The sequence below is a fragment of the Semicossyphus pulcher genome, unplaced genomic scaffold (assembly GCF_022749685.1).
Source record: "Semicossyphus pulcher isolate SPU_LCO1_2020_fin unplaced genomic scaffold, fSemPul1.0.p SCAF_18, whole genome shotgun sequence".
Classification (NCBI taxonomy): Eukaryota; Metazoa; Chordata; class Actinopteri; order Labriformes; family Labridae; genus Semicossyphus; species Semicossyphus pulcher.
In genome coordinates, this window is record NW_027211691.1 from 17,613,968 (window position 1) to 17,634,164 (window position 20,197).

The 20,197-nt window shown below is 41.2% G+C and overlaps 1 protein-coding gene across 1 annotated transcript in view; it reads right to left on the bottom strand.

The window, feature by feature from the left end:
* ptprn2 (protein tyrosine phosphatase receptor type N2) overlaps positions 1-20,197 on the bottom strand; it is a 137,689-nt gene that overhangs the window by 6,667 nt on the left and 110,825 nt on the right. Inside the window, exons 14-19 of the mRNA XM_069667372.1 lie at positions 14,895-15,042; positions 13,049-13,122; positions 8,806-8,883; positions 5,506-5,625; positions 3,066-3,232; positions 748-801 (exon numbers count right to left, since the gene is read on the bottom strand). Of these exons, the coding sequence (XP_069523473.1) occupies positions 748-801; positions 3,066-3,232; positions 5,506-5,625; positions 8,806-8,883; positions 13,049-13,122; positions 14,895-15,042 (641 nt within the window). The remainder of the gene's footprint in view (positions 1-747; positions 802-3,065; positions 3,233-5,505; positions 5,626-8,805; positions 8,884-13,048; positions 13,123-14,894; positions 15,043-20,197) is intronic.

The window sequence follows — 20,197 nt, forward strand, 5'->3', positions numbered from 1 at the left end:
GCTAAAATAGCAGATACAATCGTTAAAAGCAAAAACCCATAATAATCCTTCATATTCTTATAAAAACACCTGAACAGATCTGAATATTTCATGTTCCAATAAATGTTAAACCTTTGCACACGAGTACATGTGTGGTCTTGAGACTATTGGGGGAGAGGGGAAGGGTTTCTGAGGCGCACTAGGGACAAAGGCTTTTAAATGAATGCACCTCAGGAGCAGAGGAGAGGTTGAGAGGCCAGGGGCGGTTCGAGAACAGCTTTTGGAGAGCCTTGCTTTTCCATTACTCCAGAGATAGTCTTATGAAAAGCCTCCCTTTGTGCCCGCCGGCCATTCAGCGGCTCTGCATGTTAATTGCAAACAAGGCGTGCACATCTCTCTAATAAAGGCAAGGCCAATAAAACAGGAGAGCGGCCTGAGCACCGGCGCTTCATTAATCCACTGCTAGGCACTCGGTCGGTGCAGCTCCCCTCAGAGGGAGCGCGGGCTGCTTTGCCCCCACGCATGACTTAACAGGATGTGACTATTAAAAAGTGGTCAGACAGATACCTGGTGTTTCACACAAACCAATCAAGGCCAGTTAACTAACTCGACCAAATGGGAAATGGAAGTGTCTCTGTGCCACATTATTTCCATAAAGGCACAAGGAGTGGAGTAAACATCAGACAGACTAAATGGACAATAAACGGCCTCTCCCCTTCAAAATAAAAGCTCCGACAAACAATCCCACATTCAAATAGTCATACTTGCCTGCAGTGGACAATTATCGGGCATGATCGACCCCGGTAGCACTTGTTAACCTTTCTGAAATTAAAAAAAGAGAGAAAATTGGATGTTATTGCGGGCTTGGCGGCGAGTTGTCTTAAAAGCAAAGGCTGCTACGTCACAGCCTGGAAACAAAGCAAGATTATTTCTGCTGAATGATAACACAGATAATTAAACAAAATGTGACTCATGAGGGACTGAAATTAACGACAGCGATAATCAAAAGACCAAACAGCATCCAGAGAGATGCTCCCTCCTGTCAGTCAATCACTTTAATTTGAAAGGGTGGGTAAGGCGGGGGAGGGGGGGGGAGAAATCTGTGTCGCACCACCTAAATAAATTGAGCATCATTTCAAACGGCGTCACTGTGACATGTGGGCTGATGGATGTGGCGGTGTGATGTTGTGATTGCCGACCGCCGACGCATTAACCCCAGCCAATTATGAATGTTACACACCACAGGCGCGGTGAAGGCCAACAAGCCTTTTCACACCCCGCTGTTGCCATGGAAACTGACTACACCGAGAGCTTCCAGGACTCTCCATTTCCCCCCCGATTTTCACCTTTCAACGGCAAAATGAAAACTAAATGTCTGAGTGTTTCATCATGTCTGGAGTTCCTCGCAGCTTTCGAGTGATTTTTCTACCATGTTTTAAATCAGTAACACTTCCATCTTGTTCTTATTATTAAAACCTGTCATCAAACAACAAATAAAATACTGTGTTATTCACTCTAACATGCACCTACTACTACTACTGTAGTACTTCTACCACTCTACCGTGCTTTAGCTTATAAATACATTATATGTTGACTAGCTTACTAAAACATAATCTATTTATCAAACATATTTATACATATTATATACATATTTTACATTAAATAATGCTGCTTTCTGTCCGTGTACAACTTCTGATCACTAAGAGCTTCTTCTATGCATGTATTTGTGGAGTTCCTTATGTATTTGCACCTTAAGAACAGCGACTGCGACCTGCTTTAGCATGTGTACTTGTACTTCAAAGCACAGGTGCGCTCTATTTGATGTCTGTATGAGCTTTGGGATTTCTTTCTGCTATGATGTGGGGACTGAGAGCTTGGCTATATCACTGAAATGCATGCATCTAACACAGCTTAATATAAATATGAGATAAAACCACCTCTTATTTTGAAGGAGGCGTGTTTCATCGTGTATCATATGTCCTTTTGTTGCTTTTAAACCAAATTAAATGCCCTTAGAAGTATGACAATAATCAGCGTATGTCCTCAGTTAAAGCATACAGAGATGGTCAGAGTTCCCATGCAGGCCAGAGGGAGGAGCAGTGAGGAGGAGGAGAGGGGAGGCAGAGAGTCAGGAGTGAGAGAGAGACAGTTTGTGCACAGGCCTGGCTGAGGAGACACAGTTTCCAATGATCACTTTTGTGACTATGCAACTGGGCTCATATTACTAGCTGCAACATCACAAAAATGACACTGGCAACCGCAAAAATACCGAGTTGGCCGAAACCGTGAAAACCGTGACATCGAGTGGATGTGAGACCTCCTGAATCACATGATCAGAGAGCTTTAGATCCCCAATAACAGGACGTACATCAAGGCAATCTAGACGTCTGAACAGCAAAGGAAAAGGAACACAGCTCAAACCTGCACACCAATGTCAAAATAAATCTGACTACAAGCTACACCCAGTTTAATTTGAGAAAGAAATGCAGCAAAGGGGTGACAAGATAACGCTGCACATCCTCCTTTTTCCTCTCATCTGCATTACAAACCAAAGGGACAGACTTCCAACCACAAATCAGATGCATCTATTCTCATTTGGAGGGCTTTTCCGATCCCTCCTGGGTTCTCCCAGAGGAGCTTTTGCCGCTCTTCTGCCAGAACGCATTATATGGAGAACAGAGTGAGGTTATTCAGTCACTCGCTCCCCGCCTCTCCCATGTTTTAAGTGAGACAGCTCTCATTTAATTGGGTGTTTGAATTAGGTGGGGCTTTTTTTATCTTTTCTTTTTCTTCCCAAGCCAAGCCAGGCAGTGTGGGGCTGTTAATTTGCTGCATCACATGTGCTGGAGGGAGGTGAGGGAAATAGGCCCAGGATGAAAGGGGATAGTAGAGAAACACAGTCCTTATTAGAACAACCGTTCTCCAGGACACCAGAAGGCAGAAGGGGCAAAAGGGAGACGGACCAGAGAGTACAGAGTATAAAGGAAGGCGATTAAGAACAAGCTCAGGATAAAGGCCAGTTGTAAAGGTGGAAATCAATCTGAAATCTGCGAAGGCCCAGCCAGAAGGATCTGCTCTCTCTCTACCTGCGGAAGTCTAACAGGGTCCTGGCTGAGGTGGGGATCCCGCGGTCCATCCACGATAGGAAGTGGAACTGCGTAACAGTGCGTGTCTCGTTGGTCATCAGGTTCTTCAGGTAGAAGCTGCGCACCAGGAAGTCCTCACACCAGATGTGCTCTGACACCAAGTTGACCTAAGTATAGAAAAAGGATGATGTTTAGTTAATCTGTTTTACGAAGGAAAACCAACAACAAAAACCTGGAGGGATAAACTTGATGTAGCTTTAGCATCCTCACTGGACAAAAAGGCTTGTTCACCAAACTTAGTGAACAAAATACACATTTTCTGCCTTAATCCTTACCATGCAAATACGTCTGGTTTCCCTTCATAAGCATTTCTTTAGGTTTCATGGACTCTTTGAAAGTCTTTTTTGTTCAGAAAGGAACAGCGAGGAGGAGGATCTACATTTTCTCTTACAGAATTCCTCTTTTTATATTCAATGACTAAAGTTGTCATTGAAATGGTTGTCATTGAAACAATCCAATTGTTACACAACAGACTGTAATCACAGATATGAACTCATATTTTTAGGGTTTGCATGTTTTACAACTTCATGAGGTGAGATGGGATGTGATTTAGTTAAACAACTTGAGAATTAAAAACTGAATATCATCATCTTTCGTCATTGTGGGAATAATAGATTGCATTGAAAACAACATATTTGTTAACCTATTAGCTACTGTAAGACAACAGCTAGCCTACTGTTAGCATTCTACCTATTCGTAGCAAATGTTAGCTAGGAATAATGTCATGTAATCCTGTCAAAGAGGAATGTTGGTTAGGAATTGGTTGAATGCTATTGACAACAGATTTCCATTAGCACCTGTGCCTAGCTAACTTTACCGATAGCCAAGAATTAGTATCATGTAATACTATGAAAGAGTATTGTTTGCAAAGATTTGGTTGAATGCTACTAGTTGAAAATGGCTGCCTACATTTAGCATTCCACCTATTCATAGCTAACGTAACAGTTAGCTAGGAATTTGAGTCATATAATACGGTCAAGGAGGAATGTAAGTTAGGAATAGCCTGACTGCTACTAACAACAACTAGCTTTCTGTTACCATTATACCTGTTCCGAGATAACTTTACAGTTAGCTAAGAATTTACATAATGTAACAATATGAGAGAGTAATGTTAGCAAATAATTAAAATGCTACTATTTGACAACAGCTGCCTACATTTAGCATTCAAACTGTCAAAGTGTTAGTTAGGAATTGGTTGAATGCTATGACAAGAGCTAGCTTTCCAAGATTTCTACCTGTTCCTGGCTAACCTTACTGTTAGCCAAGAATTAGTAAGACTATCAAAGTGTTAGCAAGGAATTGGTTGAATGCTACTATTTTACAACAGCTGCCTACTGTTAGCATTCAACCTATTCATGTGTCATGTAATACTGTCAAAGAGGAATGCTAGTTAGGAATAGGCTAAGTGCTGCTGACAGCTAGCATTCCGTTAGCATTATACCTGTTCCGAGATAACTTTACTGTTAGCTAAGAATTTATGTTGTGTATGTCGGTTAACATTCAAGCTGTTCACAGCAAATGTTTTAGTTAGCTAGGATATTGTGTCATGACTGTCAAAGACGAATGAATGTTAGTTTGTGAATTGGTTATTTGCTACTGACATAAGTTTGCATTCTGTTAGCATTCTATCTGTTTCTAGCCAACTTTACCGCTAGCCAAGAATTTGTACCATGTAATACTATCAATGAGTAATGGTTTCTAGAATTTGCCATGGTAATGTTAGCTGTTGGTCTACATTAGCTAATGGGGTTATGAAATATGTTGTTTTAGCTTGAAAAATGGCTTTATGTCTGTCTCCATTTTTACTTTCCATTGTCTTTTTAGTTGTTTATCAGTTGGGAAAGGGTAAAATGATAAAGATTTGTCACATTTGCAACATTTACAGGATTTGTAACTTAAAACACAGCAGAATAGCATTCAAACAGCATCTTAACTTCCCACCCTGAGCATGGCATCAGAGAACAATGTGTGAGTGTGAATTTGGGGAATATTTAATTCTGAGACGAGCCGCACAAACAGTTTTGAGACAGTATAAAACAAATCTTTCAGTGAATTAATTTGGCTTTTGGAGTCCGAAGTAAGTAAGTGTCCTTGTTGCTCAACAGCTTTCAAAGGGACTATTTTATTTGGTAGAAAGTGGTTTAAATGAAATCTGCCCACGGTAAAGTCTCTAAATTACAGACTTTTTTCCTGAAAGGACAAGATGCTGTTGTTGTCATTTTGCAGCGCTGTGAGCACAACAGATAAAATTCATTCTACCTTTATTGTATTGGGGAAGAGACAGAAATCTCATAACCAAAAGCACATAAAACCAAAACTATCTGTACGGCTTGACAGGACTAAAAGGAGACGATATGTTTTTCATCTCTCACTGACGTACCTCGTAGATGTGGTAGACATCAGAGCCCTCATCAGGCCAGTAGTGATGACACTGCTTCACCCCATTTTCAGACAGCGGGGTCAACATGACGATGACGACACAGCCGCTCTCCCACACCATCTACACACAAGACGAAAAAAAAGTCAGACATCCCTCGAACCCATCAGCCCCGTGTGACATCACAATGGCACTAATATGTAGCTGAACTGTGCCACTAGGAGCAGCATATTGCACATTAGCATGACATGGCAGCCCTGTGTTAGACTGAAATTGATTTCTTAATCCTGGTCCAGGAAGTATGAATAAATGTCACCTCTCCGCGTGCGACAAATGATAAATGTTGGCTCGAGCAGCAGGAGGGCGCGTCACGTGTCGCCCACCTCTCTGTCGTCTGAGCGAGATCACAACATCTACTGCTCCATTTCATCTTATCACAATCTAATGTGTCCTTGGGAAAAAATACAGGCCCACGGCAGCCATTAGGAAAATGAGGAGGAAACGCGGCTTTTATGATTGCTATAAAAACACAATGGCCTTGACTATACACTAATCACAAGCTTCTGTGATCCGGCCCAGTGGACACATTACACGCCAACTGCGCCAAATGTGCCAAAATGTGATGAGATTAGGCAAGGTGATAATAAGGGGGAATATAAACCATTTAGTCTTGTGAGGTTCGGCAAATATTTGCAGGTGGTGAGAACAAATGTGCTCCCCATTTTCAGCTTGTAAAAACCCGACATCGGTGTGTTTATTAATGTGATAATGGCTTCAAAAACATTCACCTCTTATAAGTCGTTTATATCAAAGACAATGGGATACAAAGGAGCCTGAAAATGACATAAGATGCTGATTGGCTTCTTGTTTTTTTTTGCATTGCATTTGGATGAGGACAGCAAGGCCCAGCAGAGCTAAGGTAATAGCTGGGGATGGAAGCGGATGGAGGAGCGCAGGATGAAGGGATGGAGGAATAAGGAGTGGAGGATTAGAGCAGAGCCGCCTTTCAGAGCGCAGCCTGGGGGCTGGTGTGGATTAGATAGGACGGAGCAGAAAGATTTGCCTCCTGCACGGTCCATTTGCATGAGAGTGCCAGTGTTTCCCCTGTTTGTTTACTTTTAATGGGAGGAAAGAGTGTTTCTCTTTTTTCCCCCTCCTGCCCCAATCCAAGGTTAACCATGTTGAATAATGAATGGCTACTTCTTATTCCCAGACACACAACCGATGTTCATTGTGTCAGTCAATCTGGGTCTAATTTTCCATTATTTTCTGTTCAATTGGAAAAGATTTAGAGTTAATGGCTAAATAGCACATTTTATTAGATAATGGATGTTTATTTATGCACCTGGCACGGAAAAAGTTGGCAGACTAACAAGCAAATTGACTCAGAGATAATTATCAACTGTTTCATTTGAGGGACTTTCAAATTCACAAATTCAATACAGGAAAAATCACTCCTTTCATTCCTGTTTGAGCCAGTGTAGCCAATTACGCCGCACTTTTAACATAATAGCAACAGAATTTGTCTTTTCTTTTTAATGAATTTGAACACCACGACCAGACAGAGCTGGTTTCCTGGTTTAACAACTAAAACTGAAGTTCTTTTGGTCTGCAGAACCAGTCCAAATTTAGTGTAGCCCCCCTTCCCCTGGTAAAAACGTCTGTACCACAAAGTCAGCACTATGATAATGATTCAAAATGAGTCTCCGTTCAGTACAAGAAGCAGAGTGCAGAGTGCAGGCCAGCTGGTCTGCCACGATTTATGCTTCACACTTACACATCCTGGTCACGGCGAGTAGACTCACTTCACCATATGGAGGTGATGGGCCCACTAATTACTACAGTGCTGTCCTATTAACACATAAGAACGCCATTTGGCAAGCATGCATCATTTAAGGCATACCTCCACGCAAGACGACATGTTTTACAACAGCCTATATGCGCTGATTAATGGCAGGTTCGTGTGACATTTATGGACGGGGGGAATGAATGCAAATAGCACGATGAGCAGAGCAAATATGAGCAAACATCAGCATTATTACGGGTAATATTAGACTTCCTGGGGGTGTGCATAACTCGAGTGCGAGATACAAGGACAAGCTGCAGTTTTGTAGTACATATTCAGCTAGTGACACTGTTTTATTGATGAGTGGGAACAGTGGAGGCACCATTACTTCCAGCCTCTGTTTGTGCCTCTTATATAATATTATATAACCATTACATTTCAGTTACAGAGCGAAGCATAAAAGTTCCCTAAAATGAAAAAATCATACTTTGTCTTACCTCTACTTTGGGAATTACCTTGCCCTAAGCTTTGGAACTATAGCTCCCATAATGCTTTGGGGATACAAACAGGAAGTAGGACGTAATGGTGCCATTTATAAGTGCTTTGGGCTACAACTTGAGCCCTGTTTTTTAGCCTCTGTCTGTGTTCAATATAGTTAATTAGCACTATAAAAACTATGCCGAATTAGCTATTACTAATTCCTTTTTGCGATGTACCCATTGATGTGCCAAACCCGACAACTATTACTGGATTACTTTGATGTTGAAGAAATCTTTAAAAAATTGATGATTTTTTCCATGAAGTTCTGGAGCTATAAAGCGTTTTACTTTCCTCCATTTTCAAACGGATGTATGTAGATTTATTTTGGATTAACTTCAGAGATTATGAAGTGCTCTGAAAGTGTGAGTCAAACTGAATCTAAAAATATGTGCATCATATATTTGTGTCCATATTTTACTGAGTTATGACTCAGAGAAGAAGGGGTGCCATTATCTACATATATAGCAGCAAATGGGTTTTAAGGGTTAATATTTTGCGCATGTTTTCCAAAAAGGAACAAGAATATTCATTGTGTTGATAATCTGGATTATAAAATGCAGTCACAACTTGAGTTGTTTTTCATGCACCAGAAGGACTATTTTTTCATCTAGATGATGAGAAGAGTCTTTGACGATTCTGGAAATACTCCGCACAGCGCTGAGTGTTCTTAAAGGGCCTTCAGCGTTTGTGAAGATAGATATTTTCAGGACAATCGAATGCTTAGCTCGAGGATGAATGGTAATGGTAGTAAATGAGATGCTCAAACTGAGGTTAATTAATTGATCTCACTGTAGGAATTTCCACTGTTGCTAAAAGCACAATAGTGGTTTAGAAGCAAGGACCAAGAAGAAGACATCAGAGTAAAACAGGAAGTGGTAAATCAGATGAAACTACAGGGTCAGACGGAGTGCAGCCCGTCTTTGGAGGAAAGTAACGCTGAGAAATGGAAGACCGGAGTGAATTGAGATGAGTTTTACCTGCCAGAAGTCCGCCACGGTGGAGGGAAGTGGGCCCTGCGAGGAGATGTAAGTCGGGTTGCGGGGGTCATGGTCCATCTGGGAGAGAGGGAGCAGAGTGTGACACAGTGTTTGGGCGGGAGACAGGCGGATGAAAACATACAGTCTGAGTAAAAGACTTCCATCAAAGCCTCCAACTGGATGCAGGAAGGAGAGCAGAAAGCATTTGCTTCTGCTGTCTGCTTTTATCCATTGATTCAGGCTCTTTAAACTCGCCACTCTTAGTACTTTCATCGCTTTCCCTTCTGTGCTCAAGATCTGACTGTTTTCAGTGGGTTTTGTGTGACTAAATTGGAGTGGAGGTTAAAATCAGTCTCTTTAAAGAGGGGGTATTATGCTGCTTCACATTTTAAGACATGTATATAATGTTACAATGTTGGATGTCCAGACTAAACGTGGGTGAAGTTTCACATCTGTAGGTAAAAGTATGTGGGAGTAATCCCCAGGTTTCTCAGCGTCAGAGAGCTGGCCAATCAGAAGAAAGCTGGCTTGTAGGGGCAGGGTTTCTTAAAGGGACAGAGCTGACTGAGACTCGTTTCAGGCAGAGGCTGTATTAGAGTTTTGTTAACTGTAAATTATGCTAAGCTACTCCACAGGTATCACAGAGTGAAATATGAAGCTTGAAATTAGCATAATACCCCCCCTTTAAAGAACATGTTTGCATAACATACGAATTTATCGTAGTATTCAGAATAAACCAGGGTTCATTGTTATTCTGTCAATAGTTTCCCATTCATTTCCTCATCATTAAGGAAGGTTTTCTTTACTTTTGACGTGCCTCTGTGTGAACGATGATATCCTGTTGGGACTTTAAAGCCTGCAGGCGGCTGATGTGAAGGAGGGGGTTGAACGCTGAGGTGGGGCATAATGACACAGGGGGGGCTTGATTTGAGGGATGTGATTGAGGCTTGATTGAGTAGGTGTCGGCTGTGTCGCCCATCCACCCCCACAAAAAAAATCAATGATCACGTTTACTGAATGTAATTTTTATGCACGCCCTCGAGTGTGAGATGCATCAACAGAAAGGTGTTGACACATTTTACAGGGAAAGAAATGAGAGGGTTCATATCAGTGCATTTTTTATGTTTGTGTGGCGCCACAATGATGGATCACTCGCTTAAACAGGGCCCTATTTTTCTGTTTGCTGATTTTCAACCTCAGTCCTATCATGCTATTTTGGGAGCTAATGCCATAATGGAAGAATAAAAATACAATTTCACTCTGTGCATTTGAAGGACGCTATCTGCTTCTCCAATGGGCGCTGGAAAACCTCTGCCAGACTACGTAAAATGCTTTGTCTGGGGGAGGCCAGAGAGCTCGCTAAACTACACTTCCTTAATCTAGGACGCCCGCCTCTGATGTCATGTCTCATTCAAAATCGTCAGGTTTGAAATGTAGACTGCAGACCTGACGATTTTTAGACGATCCACTGGTATATTATCATCGTAATTTCGGATTCATTGCCTGCAGCGACGGTAGTATTTCACTCCAGCGTCTTGAGGGGCGCAATGCACGCTGGGTGTTGTAGGAATGTAGAATGAGAGACACCACAAGCTGTTTCTACAACTTTCTCCACAGCTATGGCGCCAATTTCAAATATTATTGCTTCTATCGATTAAAGAGAACACCAGCTTTGACGGAGGTTATTTTTTTCAGTACATCTCTTTAATGCAACAGAGAATCACTTAGTGAGGGAAACATCTCTGTGTATAACATCGTGAAACCCTGTGACAGTAAGCTACAGGGTCGTACTTAACGGCCTTTTCGTTCATTATGAGCTTAAACCAAAGGACACCAAACATGAGCTCAGATGTTAAACATCTACTTTTCTTCGTGTGTTTTCTCTTTGACCACTTCGTCAAGCTTCTAGACCTTAATTACAGAGCATGTCTTCATGGCTTTCATATTACCATAATGCTTTTCTCTCCTCACGTTTAAGAAGCTCGACAACAGGATTAATTCTTTAATGCTCTGGCCGATTAACTTGTACTTAAGTCCAAAATCAATTTCTGTCTTTAGTTATCTCTTTGTCATTTAGTTTCTTTTTATGTCGGATTAAAAAGACAAAATTATTTCTCTTTTAAGTCCAAACTGTGATCTAATTAAAAAGTCAGCCTCGTTTTAAGGGGACAAATCATCCTTAGTGCTGTAAAATGATTTTATTTTGAAGGTTTTTTTGCTTAGTTAAGCACTAAAACACCTAATGATGCAGATTCCCCACAGGTTAGGAGTTGCTTATATTCATGATGTTATAATTTATGGCGAGATAATCTGAAAAAAGGGCTGTCTATGAGATGTCATTGTGGGTATTGTAGTTGAAACTAAATGATCATTAAGGGGCAGAAGTGAAGCACGAGTGACTGAAAATGTGCTTTAAATACACCTACACAAGCGCCGCCTGAAATAGGAAAACATTTTCCGCCTTTTTATTGAAGAAATGTTCCAAAAGGACACATAAACGTTGTTCATTACCAACTGTTGTACTTCAATTAGGTATAACCGTGTTGTTCCATTTCCCCTTCATCCTTCCTGGTTGAAATTCCTCTCGCGGGTTTGTAAAAAAAGAGAAAGAAAAAAAAAAACCCATCTCCCCCACAGAAATGAAAGGGTGGTGCCGAACGCTGGTGCTGCCACTCCGTTTAGCCAATCTCAAGGACACAGACATGCCGAAGCTGTGCGTCGACATCCCCGCATGAATACTAAAGCGCAGACATGAAAGAGTTGTCCTGCGTTTCAGCTGTCCTCCCCTCGCCATTGTGGGGAGAAGATAGAGTACAACAAAACGGCAAGAAAGTGCTCTTTGGTTTGAAGTAAAATAGCTCGTTCTGAAATAGCTCGCGCGAATATCTGTTCCTGGAGAAGCGTCTCTACTTTTACATCTCGCTGTAGCGCCTTGATGCTGTGTTTATGTAAGATAGAGAGCTGGGAAGCTAAACGCCCAGCTTGAGTTTATCTCAGATAGTTTCAAAATAAAAGCACAGGAGGAGGACAGGTGCGAAAATGGGGAAAGCCACACAGCGTTTCACTTTGTAAAAAAGGCCAGAAAAGACAAAGGCGCCCGGCTTTGACCACACTTTTCGAAACCATTCCTCATGCTAACGATGTTGCACCTCTGGGAGCGCGTGCATTATTTGTGGTCAAGCATTACCCATTATCCCAGCCTCTCCCTGCGTGTGTGTGTGTCACCCTCTTCTTCGCAGGGAGCTGCTTCCCTTTGCCTCCATGACCCCGCATTCCCAGAAAGGAGCGACAGATTATTTACTCATAGGCCGCTGCCCCTGAAGCTAATGAGGAGGAAGAAGCCGCATTGACAGACATAATTATCACAGTTTTGCTGGGCTCAGCCAGGGGTCCCTTTTGTGGTGTAATTACTGTCCTTTCATCCACACACCACTGCATCCGCCATTACTTCACCCATCTCCAGCATCCGTTTGTGTTCCTAGATGCTGTGTTTTTTTTGCACCAAAACTTTGCTTTATGCGCCCTTTCTAACGCACCAATCTGTTTTTCTTCTGACTTCTTCCCCAGACTGATTATGTTTATTATAATATTATTCTGAAAGACGGCAAATGTGGCGCTACAGCACTGTTTAAATACGCTAAAAACCTCTATGAATATGCCATTAGAGAAAATGGAGGAATAAATAGAGCATCTAGAAGTCTCCATTGTTTGTTTCTGAAGAGTAATAGGCTTTTAGTGCAGCTGCGTGCCCCCCCTCATCTATCTCCTCAGAATTTTTGGCACTGTATTTGAAATGCATAGTTTCCTGTTCCCTTTGATGGAATCCCTTTTCAGCCGCCTCAGGGGAAATCATGACTGGCAATGTTTTGGGGAAAAACACTAAAAAAAACCCTCAGCCCTCTCCAACACTGAGGCCTTTCTGGATTTGTGATGGGGATACATTTGTTTAATCAAAAATAATTCTTTTTTAGTGCGGATGAAAAAAGGGCTGTCTCCAGGGTGCGGCCATTTTGAAAAGCAGTGAAAGCAGCGATGTGATTTAGCGAGACACACCGAGTCCACTGAAGCTCCCAGCATGGAGTGCAAAAGAACATCAATGCCGCTGGATCAATGACAAGTCCTTTGAAACTTCTTTTATCTCAAAGTAAAATCAGAGCCCAACAGGTGCTCGTGGTACAGAAAGGCTTCAGAGACGACAGATATGAACCACATCGTAGAGCCATAATGAATAAACAATACTCACGATTGGACTTGCATTGATGTAATCTGAGTTGCAGTGGTTATTCTCTGCTTTCAAGGTGATCCTGGAGTGATCGTCTGTAATGGAGATGCATAATTCATCACATACTTTTCCCAACATTATTCCTCCCAACACAATAACAACAGAGTTTTGAGCAGCAGCAGAGGAATATAAGACAGAAAAGGGTGTCTGAGCTGCAATTTCACTACACTTTCATCATACTTACTCACTATTCTGAAGGCCTGAATGGCTCCACCCTCAATGAGGAAGTGAAATAATAATAAAATATTTGATCTAAAGGAGTCTAAGAAGTCCTTTCCTTCCTGAAACAAGTGAAACTGTTGCAAGATTCATATAATCTGGTTCCACTGAACACCGAGTTTAAGCCCTTGAAAAGTTGGCCTTAAATCGTTTGCTTTTATTCATTTTTAAACAAGCGGACATTAAAGTTTTAAAAGACACTTTTAGGGATCATTTAAGATGATAAATACAAGTTTCCAGTCAAAAATCCTTCTTCAACGCGGCTCTCAAGCTGTGGTTTCATCATCAAAGTTCATCAGATTGTGATTCAAATGTTGCGAAATCCTGATTGGCTCATGGAACTACGTGACATCACTGTGTCTGAGTAAGCCCCGCCTACTTTAACTTGAGAAGAGCAGTTTATAACGTTGACAGAACATTGTATGTCCTTTAAATAAGAGGCTGATTGGGGAAAATATAATTAAGTTGCTTCTAAGAGTGATAACTTAACCAGCAGAGACATGACTAAATGACAGTTTGCTAAGCTCCGCCCCCACCCAAATTTCTGTTGCTATGGCTGTCAAGCTTTCCCTTCTTATAAGACACACAGCAAACGATGTAAATGGGCCACATTTACCAACACAAATGAGCAGTTATTAATGAAACCACTGCTTTTACATTACATACAGAAGTAAACCGTCCATTTCTAGACTATAATGGATTTTGTTGCTTGAAAAGACAACTTTCATTAGCTTGTTTTAACGGCTGTAGCTAGCTAATGTAAGCTAAAGCTAACGCTAATATTCCGTAAATGCTTGACAACACAGTCATCAGCTGACTTTTACATTTTTCTATCTCATTCATTCTTTTAAAAATCTGTAAAGGGGTCCTAAATATAAGCTTGATGGACACATGCTAAAATACTAAAGCTAAAGCTACATGAGTCGGCAAAATATCTTCATTGTTATTTGTGCATTTCAGGGTAGATCAAGGTAGCCCAGTTATTATAGTAAAGTAAAGTAAGTTACATGTAATTAAAGCGTTCTAACCAAACCTCTGGTTTAAATACTGGCTGGGTAGAAATGTAACTTTTCTAACAGGATGTAAGTGTAAGCCTCATTAAAACAGGAGAACGGTTGTTTGGGTGGTTTTGTTAAAATATAATCTTAACCAAACCAAAGAAAGGTCACAACAGAGGCGCTGTTGTTTACTCTGACGTAGCTTCTTGGCTCGAACACATTGGATGTTAGAAGCTGAACCAGGTATTTTTCTAACATAACTTGTAACCCAGTATGATTATTTTAGTTAGCATATAGCATGCCCTTTGTCTTTGGTGAATTGTATCTCCGAGAAGTCACAAAGAAAGTTGATTTGCAGTGGAAAGAAAACTTTCCCAGCAAAATTAGTTCAGGAAAATTGACACATTAATACGACTTGTTTGTTTTTACAGTGTAGCTTGGCCTTGTTTACCCAACTGCTTGAATGTAGCTCTTTCAAACATCCGCTCACAAACAATGATGGAGCTAGTGGCCTATTAAATAGTGGGAACATAGTTAACACAGATAAAAACATAGACAACAAAAGTAATGAACTATTCGAATGCACTTACACACGACGACGGCCTCCGAGCGGTTCCTCTTGGTGTTCTGCTCGCCCTGCCCCACGCTGCAGGTGCTGGGCTCTGCCTGGTAAGAGCACAGGGCCTCCCACTCACGCTCCAGACGGTTTTTGTTCTTCAAGTGGTCCTCCATGTAAGACTAGAGGACAAACAGACACCACCTTAGCCACCATTTCAAACAAGGACCGTGAACAGGCCAACAATGGCTGAATTTCTCCAAAATATCGCTGCAAAAAAGATATCCTGTGTTTGTTTGTGCAGCAGATTTGGATTTATTCAATCAGAAATTAATTTTTTGGTAGCTTCTTGCTATTTTTTTCATTGTATTTTCTTTAACCAATACATAAACTGGAGCAAAAACACTAAACCCTTGACAACAGCCTCTCTCCATTAAAGCTGTGATCAGGTGTCATGCAGCATTATTGTCTTCAGCTGCTGCATGGCGTGACAACTGGGTGAGGAGGAGGAGGAGGCTGCTGAAGATCGAGGCGGGGAAGGTGTGCTGCTAATATTTGTGCGTCTTTGTGTGTTTGTGCGTGTGTGTTTGACCGAGAGGGGAAAAAAAATCAAAAAAATCACACACACAATTAAGACTCCTGAAAGGTTTGTCTGCATTGGAAATACTTCAGGGGTGTTTCAATCACGTCGCTCACTGCTTGCACAGCCACTGATAAGATTGTCTGCATTTAAGCTGTCGCTTGGAGAAGACAAAATTGAATTCGCTAGAGAGACAAAGATGGAAAAAGAGAAGGGGGAGGGGCAGAGGCCTGTGTGTGTGCATGTGTGTGTATTCTCCCAAACCAGGGCAAGTCTTAGGGAGCTTAGAGGGTGTATCTGGCAAGACGGCCTTTTTTAGCGTAGCGCCGTGTTTCCCTTTTCTCTCCTGTATCATGGCTCCCCTCCCAATGGGGTTAAATGGTTTAGTCCGCTATTGTGTGAGGCAGAAGATTACAGACTCATAAACTGATGTCAGGGATCAGCTGGCTAATACAATGAAAGTGATACCCAGATGTGGCGGGTTTTTATCCCGTATTAAAGGCGGTATAGGTAGGCTGAGCGGAGAGGTGACACTCCATTGTTACGTCCGACTGATTCTCTCCTGTCTGTCAAAGAGGAAATCCGAGCCTTTGCAGAAAATATACAATTCAAACCTTGATGATAATCACAAATAAGCTTGTCCAGCACTTAATATGCAATTACCCTTTGAAGGTGCATGAATTCAGACGTCTCATGCATGCACGCAAAGCATAAAAGGTGACTTAAAAGAACATTTTAAATCCTACAGACAAAGGAAATCAAAGTTTATTGTTAGATACGGTACCAAAGGTGCCACTCAGGTCTTAAAAGCTGCACTGAGAACAAAAAAAGCAACTCTTCACGCGGATTAATGCGGCTGCATAATGAGAGGACACAAAGGCAGAATGTGTCCAATCTGAACCCATTAATGACACAAAGTGATATTCCTGCAGATTTCTGCTGTTATACTTTGATCCCTGTTTGAGCTTTTAATTTCATGCATGCAAAAAGACTAAATTACAGAAAAAAACAGTCCAGTTAATGTCAGTTTTAATGGAAGGCAGCGCACGTATATTTGCATGTGTGCTGTTGTGCACCGCCTACGCAAACACGCAGTTGCTGTCTTCCCAGGAAAATGACAGCATGCCATTATGGCCACTTGACAGAGCCTGTCACCGCTATGCTCTTGTCACCCCGCACAAGTACTCTCTGCTCGCCAGCCTGACAGCATCCCACCTCCCCTACCAATATTACATCTCCATGTACTTGATAAATCCACTCTGAATTGCATCCCATTCTATTCAAACGATGCCCTGAATCGATTGCATTCCAAATTCATATTTTTGCAGCTTAATGCGATGCAGCCAGCAGAGGCCCTTATCGAGCCCTCCCGCTCCTAGGGGGGAGGCAGCGGACCGTGGCGTATTCCAGAGACAGGGTAACGAAGGTTTAGTGAATGGGGGGATTATGTCTGCCAATCAGAGGGCTGGGATGGGAGGCCTGGGTGTCAGGGAAACAATGTCTAATCCTTCCTAAGCAGTATCCTCGGCAGCAGAGGGTGCCGGGTGAAATCAGGATGAAGGGACGACCAGGGGAGCCAGACACAACAGGTAACACATTACTGTCAGGCTCGGCTGTCAAATTATCACCAACAATACTGGTTACAGTTTGTACAGGGGGCTTTATGATGTGATAAGCAGCGGTGAGAGGTGAAAGAAGGTATTAATATGTATGTTTTGTCTGATTAGTAACGGCTAAATAAAAGGTACACTGTGTGGAATATAAACCGCTCATGAACTACATTTAAAAGAACACGTGAGAGCACGAGTCAGTGGCTATTTCTCTTTGCTTTAATCTGTTTTCCACTTCAGCAAATAATTAATCATAAAAAATATACAATAACAACTAAAAGTAATAAAAAAGAGCCCGAGGCTCCACAATTATTGATTTGTTTCCCTATTTTTACATGGAGAGGTGATTAAGCCGAGGTAACACTGCTGCAGAAACAACCTTATCAACATTTTAACCCTGATTCTTGTTTTTGTTGCGAGGAAAAACAAGTATAGACACTGCATGGTGCTGTCCATGGTGCTGAAAGGACTAACAGTACAGCCACATGAGCAGCATCTGCCCCAAAGTTACATCTGGATATATTTTGTTTAGGCTTTTAGTCATGAAGAGGGTTACGTTTTTATGGTTGCAGCACAAAAGTGCAGCTGATAAAGGCAAAAAAAGAGAGATAATAGAAAAATGTAAGACAGCAGAGGTGTGTCATAGCTTTGAAAAAAAAGAACTGCAGATGACTCAGCACACAGAGGCATCCAATTTCAGTTTTGAAGCTGGAAGTCGTTACGCAACACTTTCTAAGTCTTGAGGTGGGCCGAACAGTGGGGCACAACATCGTAGTCTCTCTCGCAGTAGCTTAGTGGTTTACGTGTGTGTGTGTGGAGGGTGTGTGTGTGTGAGGTGATCGGGCCTCAAAAAAAAAAAAAAAAAAAAGAACCCCCAGCGTATGCGCTTTGGAAAGCTGGGTATTCATCATCCTTCTCCACACGGTGTGAGCTCCAAAGAGCGAGAGAGGGGAGATGAGAGAAGAGGAGAGCAGAGATGGGAAAATATAGGCCCGAGATCAGTGATAACAAGGCAATCTCACACATGGTTTCATGTGAGATGGCGGCGGAATTTTAAAAAAGCACCCCTATAGGACATCTCCATGTCAATCATGGCATGAAAGAAAAGTAAAGGTCCCTCTGTGTTTTACCTTTCCTCATTGCAACGCCTGCGTCGCTGCTGTGAAGAAAGTGGCGCTAATAATAACGGCTCCTAGAAATGATTCACAGTGTCTCTTTTGTTATTGCAGGGCTAAATGCTTTTCTATTGTCAATGTTTTCAAAAGGGGCTTCACAAACAAGCCTTGACGAGTGCAACAAAACCCATCTATTACCACCAATACAAGGCATTACTCAGATTCACTCTCATTCATTATAGCCTCCCAATATAAAAGCGAGACATGCAGTGTGATGAATGCTCTCTCCATTAATGGAAACACTGCGAGGCATCTATCCATCTCTTTTATCAAGCTTGTCTCAAATGAATGAAGCGAAAGTTGCGCAAAATTAAAACAATCCATTGTGTGTTTGTAGAAGCGCTGGCAACCCAAAGCTTTTCCAACCGAAATGAAAACCTAACAAAACTTCTAAAACATCCAAATGACAATAAGATGGGTTACGATGTTTTAGTTTTGAGTAGCTTCCATCATACAAAACAATGTCTGCCTTATTTTGCTGCAGCAGAGCGAGAGACAGAGGCGGCAAGAGATGAAAATGACAGTGGGGAGAGAAGCAGGATGGAATGATAAAGAGAGAAAATGACACAGTAAAAGGAGGGAAAAGTTGGGGGAGAAAAAATGAAGACAACAGAGCCAAGATAAAGCAAAAGGGAGAAAACAGCAGGAAGAGTGATGAAAAACCCCACCAAAGATAGCAGGGTGCTGAGGGGAAGGAGGTGGGAGAGGGATGAAAAAGAGACACATCCAAACAGATAAACAGAGAAAAATCAAGCTGTTGGTTTTCAGCACGATCATATTTATAGACATGGGGAGTATACACTATAATGTACGCTCAAATTAAACATCTGAGTAACCTATTTCTGTAGATGTGTGGTTCCAAACCTCTTCTGTCTGACGTATCCTTAAAAACAATTACAGATGATCGAAAGCACCCCTTCATCAACACCACCCGCCATGCTCTAAATCTTTTTTGAATTTGTCAAAAAATTCAGATTTTCTTACAAAACTGTTTAGACTAATAATAGAATTTCGCAAAAGCAAGTTATTTGTATTCATACAAACACCTGGTGTAGAAATGTGGCCAGCTAGCTTTCTATTTGAACTGTTTGTCCATTAGGTTTAACTAACTAGCCTATTCTAACTGTGTCAAGTGTTTATCCATTAGGCTTTAGGTTGGCTATTGAACCACACATTTTTTTTAAATAACTATTTTAACCTTCTATGCACTACTTCTAGCTAATTATTTAAACTGTTTATCCATTATTTTAAGCTAACCATTTAAACTGCTAATCTGTAGTCCCTAGCTTACCATTTTAACCGTTTATTCATTACTTTAAAGCTAACTATTTCAACAGTTCATCGCCTTTACCAATAGCCATTCAAACTGTTTAATAATTGCTTTTAGCTAACTTTTAAGACCATCAATTGCTTTTAGCTAAGTATTTTCTTTCTCCCTTACTTTAAAGCTAGGAACTTTAACTGTTTATCTGCTACTTTAAGCTAACTATTCCAAAAGTTTATTTATTGCTTTTAGCTAGCAATATCTACCACTTCTCCATTGCTTTTAGCTAACTATTTTAACTGTTTAACAATTGCTTTTAGCTAACTATTTCAACTCTTTCCCCCTTACTTTAAAGCTAGTTACTTTAACTGTTTATCCACTACTTAAAGCTAACTATTCCAACAGTTTATTAATTGCTTTTAGCTAGCCATAGCCACCACTTTTCCCTTTACTTTTAGCTAACTACTTCAACCGTTTATCCATTACTTTTAGCTAACTTTTTATCGTATCAGTTAGATTCAGCTAACTATTCTAGCTATTTATCTATTACTTTTAGATATTTCAACAGTTTATTAAGGCTATTGCTTTGAGCTAGCAATATCCACCACTCTACCTTTGCTTTTAGCTAATTATTTCAACCATTTGTCCATTACTTTTAGCTCACTTTTTTATGCTATCAGTTAATTTCAGCTAACTAATCTAGCTGTT